General features: G+C 36.2%; 1 protein-coding gene across 1 annotated transcript in view; it reads right to left on the reverse strand.

Moving 5' to 3' along the window:
- Window positions 1-1,446: 1,446 nt before the first annotated feature.
- The window catches only part of LOC107096384 (acid-sensing ion channel 2-like), a 153,490-nt gene continuing 150,188 nt past the window's right edge, over window positions 1,447-4,748 (reverse strand). Inside the window, 1 exon segment of the mRNA XM_015393003.1 lies at window positions 1,447-3,631. Coding sequence (XP_015248489.1) covers window positions 3,530-3,631 — 102 coding nt within the window. The 3' untranslated portion in view covers window positions 1,447-3,529.

The following is a 4,748-nucleotide window of genomic DNA, read 5'->3' on the forward strand; positions in this document are numbered from 1 at the left end:
GTTTTTATCACTAATCAGTTCTGAGTTTGCTGATTTATAAATCATTTCCAGAGCTAGCAAAATCCTGCATGAGTGTGAGCTTTCACATATAAAGCCAACTTTGTGGAACTACTGGCTGTAGGAAAACATGGATGATTACCAAGTTTATTTACATTCCCACCTACAACAAAACATAATGTTATGTGAAATACCTAATTAGAAAGTAAGTAATACACATTTGCATTTGAGTTTTATTCCAAAATAAAAGTGAAAAGTGTAAAATGGCCACCAATGATGGACTGAACAGTGCTGTTAGATTGTCACGCTCTGAGTATGTTTGTTATAAAACAAAATTCTAACATTTCAATAGCAAACAATATACTTTAATGTTTTTCTTTCACTACTGTTTTTAATTAACCTCTGAAACAGAACAGAATTACCAATAAGCAGTTGTAGACGAAGTACTGAAAAGTAGTACTTGAGTAAAAGTACTGATACTTATAGTCAAATCTTACTCAACTACAAGTAAAGGTTACTCAGAGAAACATCTACTCAAGTTAAAGTATCAAAGTACTCACTTTTTAAAATACTTAAGTATTCAAAAGTACATGCATTTAAAAGTACTTAAGTAATCAAAATTCCAATTTAATTTTGTAATATCAGTACATTTCTGTGTAGTTTTTATAGTAAATTTAAAGAATTGTGTAACTTTCAGAAAACACCTGATGTATTGATGGGTAGAACCACCTTCTACAGAGTCTACACCTACTGTTAAGAACTTTAGCATAAAAATACCTTTAAAAAAATATGGGCACCTATTTTGATAATATTTTTATTTAAAAACCAACCAAAAAAATAAAAAAGGAGAGTCCTGATTCTCCTCACACTTTCAATATAAAATAAAGGATTAAGATTGAACCTAATACCACAAAGAAACTACAATCCTTATATGAGAACTCATCCTACTGAACAACTTTGCCACGACTTACTAACACCTTAATACATCATATATCAGCCCTGAGTTTTTCACATTGGTGGAATGTATTGCAAATCTCTAAAAAAAAAATGGTGTTCATGTTCAGTCCTAATGGCTGTTATTTGCCATTTTGAAATTCGCATTTAAAGAAAGAAAAAGAGCAACAGTGGATTTAAAAAGTTAAGCAGAGCCAAAAGTAACAAGTAGCTTCCTAGAAATGTAATGGTGTAGAGAGTACAATATATGACTTTGAAATATAGTGGAGTGAAAGTTATGAGTACCTCACCCCAAAAAATACTCAAGTAAAGATAGTAAAAAAAAGTACTTAAGTACAGTAATCAAGTAAATATACCTTGTTACATTTCACGACTCACCATACGTGAAGCATATTAGTAGTTATTAACTTTTATTTATGGGTATCAATAAGCAGCCACAAATATTAACTGCTTTGCTAATTGGCTCAGAGCTGCACCCCCACCTCTGCCTTGGTCCTATCAGAAAACAAAGATGGTCAGAAGGTGGTGTTTAAATGCTGGTTTAGTGTTCTGTGAAAGAAGATGTCAAAACTCTTTGATTGGCCCAAAAGAATAATGGACCTAATCTCAACTTTTAATCCCGTGTTCTCATCTTTCACTCTTATCACAAAGCTATCTAAATAGATTAGCTTGTCCCGATCTGCGTTATAACCACAAAGACACAAATGACTGTAAAACATATTTTTCATTTAATCATTTCACACTAAAAACACACACTGTATGCTGCGTCACACAATGAGAAAACGCCGTCCTGCAGTAACAACTGAAGCCAAAGAAGTGAGAGGAAACAGCCAGTGCTGCTGCCACCGCCTGAAGCATCAGTTTTATGTTCCCCCAGGCTGGCAGAGGGCCGTGTTTGTCAGAAGCCACAACATGAGAGAGTACACAGAGACGGAGGCCTACGCCACACAGATGGGAAATCATAATTCAAACTGTCTCACGAAGTACTTGAATTCATTCCTACCTGCAATGCAACTTATTTTGATGACTAAGACCATGTTAGGATGATCATGGACTGGAGTTATAAAATCCAAATGCACTTAATCTTCCAAACGCTCCCAAATACGATTTTGGTTTTGAGCCATTTATATTTATGAAGGATTCAGTTAATGTGTCCTGAGCAGGACATCTGTTACCCATAGTGTGTTGCCATCATTTTTACACATTCAGCTAATCTGAAATGTGATTGGTTGATGCAAAACATACTGAGAAAAGCAGAAGTTTCAAAGATATGACGTCACCTCTTGACCTGTGTTGGACGTGTCATCAGCGCTCTTTTTGATTTGCTTCAGATACGTTTGCTGGGTACCCGTTTCATAAAGAAAAAAAGAAAAACATATTTACAGCTTACTCAGCAAACTCATTTAAATCAATCAGCCTGCTTTTTAAATGGCTTGTCTTTTTTAGCTTTATACTAATTAAAATAGTCAGTGGTTTTATATTTTATTTATTTTTGACAGGATAGAGATAAAGGAACGTTTGACAAAATAATAAAAGCCACCTAAAATACCCCTCTGACACGCTATTAATGAAATAAGGCCCAAACAACCCCTTGTTGTTTACATAACGTCTTGTTTGGCAAGCTAATAATTTAGACCCTGAGCCAATTAGCTGAGTGCTCTGATAGGGTTCAGCCAGCTGAGATGGTAATTTACATTTAAGGTTTGACATACCTCCAATGAGGTGTGTAAATAAAAACTAAGCACTGCAGGAGACACACAGCGAACCTGCCAGCTGGTAGACCAATTAACCTGAAAATAAAAGGTAAAGGCGAGATAAAAAAAATAAAAAAAAGTTTGACTGCCTTTTGTTGAATTAAAACCTATATTTTCTTCTCAAGAAAATGCCTGTTATGTGGCTCATACCTTCTTTATGATTTCACATATGATCAGTTGCATGTAATTGATGACCTGCGGACCGTCTGTTCAGTCTGTACATTCAAAGGTTGATCCTTCAATTGGGACCTTTGCACAGGCCTTTCCAGCAGATAGAAAGACAGAATGGCACACATGTACAGTAATGCTGCAAGTTCAGCATATGTATCAGCAAAGGGAGCAAGATAGATCAATACATGCAGTTTGGAGAACATTTTAACAGCTATTTTGGCAGTGAGCAACATATCAACATTTTTTTTATTTCTTTTTACATAGATATACTGCAGAAATTCATCCCTTAATCGGGAGGTGTCCCACAACGTTTTTAATATTCTTTGTGCATATATGCGGAGACCGCAGAGACAGGCTAGCCCAGCGGAGGATCCCCATCCCTCCCAACATTCCAGGGTAACAAAAAAAGCTTGGAAATCCAGCTGACATCTCCTTTAATCCCCATTAGTGCCTCAGACAAAGGGCTGTGAAGGAGCACATCACTGTCTTTAGATCAACTGCTCGAGTCCTTGCCTCCTCCCCGGCCTGCCTTTAAGGTTTTTGCAGGATGCTACAACAGGGATCTGTAGCACCACCTGGTTGAGGCAGACTTCACTTTGCACCTGGACATGTGTGGCTCTTGGGATGGGTGGGTGGAGGGGAGGGGGGGTGCTTCAGCACGCAATTTCCTCCAGGGTTCCCAGCGTCGTCTGGAGCGGGACCGTCACTGTGTGGCTGATGGATTCTGAGTGGTTTGCCACCGGGTCACAGGAGCTCTAAGAAGAAAAGATGGAAAGACTTTAAAAGCTATCGAGCCAAAGCTGGAACAGGCATACGAGTTTAGCACCTTGTAGTTTGTAGAATAAAGTGGAGGCACTTAATGCATCAAGAAATCAAAGCTTCAGCAGCTCAGTTGGCATTCATGTTAAAGTAAATAGCTAGGGAAATAAATAACTATTATTGGACTAAAGTGGGACAAAATCAGACCAACCCAATTTTTAACTACTTTTTTTTTGCAGTATATCAAGATCATGCCAGACCGACCAGATTAAATCGGAAAGCCAAGGTCTAAATGACATCTGGTTACTTTTTTTATAGTATAGACTTGCAAACTAGCTCAGAGTTTGTTTTCTTTGCTGCTTTTTTCTCCAAGATCAAAAAAGTAATGAACCTATCGCTACTACCGCTGTTTTATTTTAGTGTATGCTATGTGTTCTCACAGCCCCATGTGGCTATTCACACTGAGCCTGACATTCTGTTGGAGGTTTCTTCCAAATAAGAGTTAGTTTTCCTTTCAGTTTTTTAAGCTTACATGTACAGTATGAGAGCCTAATGCAAAGTCAACAACTGAATGAAAGTGTTTAATGTCTCTACACGGTAATCCAGGATGTTGATAATCAGTGACTGGATGTATTCTGTTGAGTTTTCTTAAAAATCTAACTTCTAACCCATTTCAATTATAAATTGAACATGACTGCATCGTTTCATCACTAGGGTCAATAGGAATGTATCTGACTGGCTTGAAATGGCTTGAAAATTTGCATTTAGACATCAGGCAACTGTGCCTGAAAGTTTACATACCCTTCCATTAAATACAAAAAAATTAAGTAAAATGCATTGAAATAATAATTTATATATGCTTAAGTTCTTAACAGGAGGTAGAATCTGTAGCAGGTGGTTCTACTCATCAATACATCAGGTGGTTTCTGAAAATTCCATGGTTCTTTAAAATTACTCTGAAAATTACACAGAAATGAAATATTACAAAATTAAATTGGTATTTTTGAATACTTAAGTACTTTTAAATAATGAAATATTTTAAAAAGTGAGTACTTTGAGAGTAGAATATTATAATATTTCATATACATATATATATATATATATATATATATA

Source organism: Cyprinodon variegatus, unplaced genomic scaffold (genome assembly GCF_000732505.1).
Source record: "Cyprinodon variegatus isolate N-32 unplaced genomic scaffold, C_variegatus-1.0 Scaffold620, whole genome shotgun sequence".
In the NCBI taxonomy this organism is placed as follows: domain Eukaryota; kingdom Metazoa; phylum Chordata; class Actinopteri; order Cyprinodontiformes; family Cyprinodontidae; genus Cyprinodon; species Cyprinodon variegatus.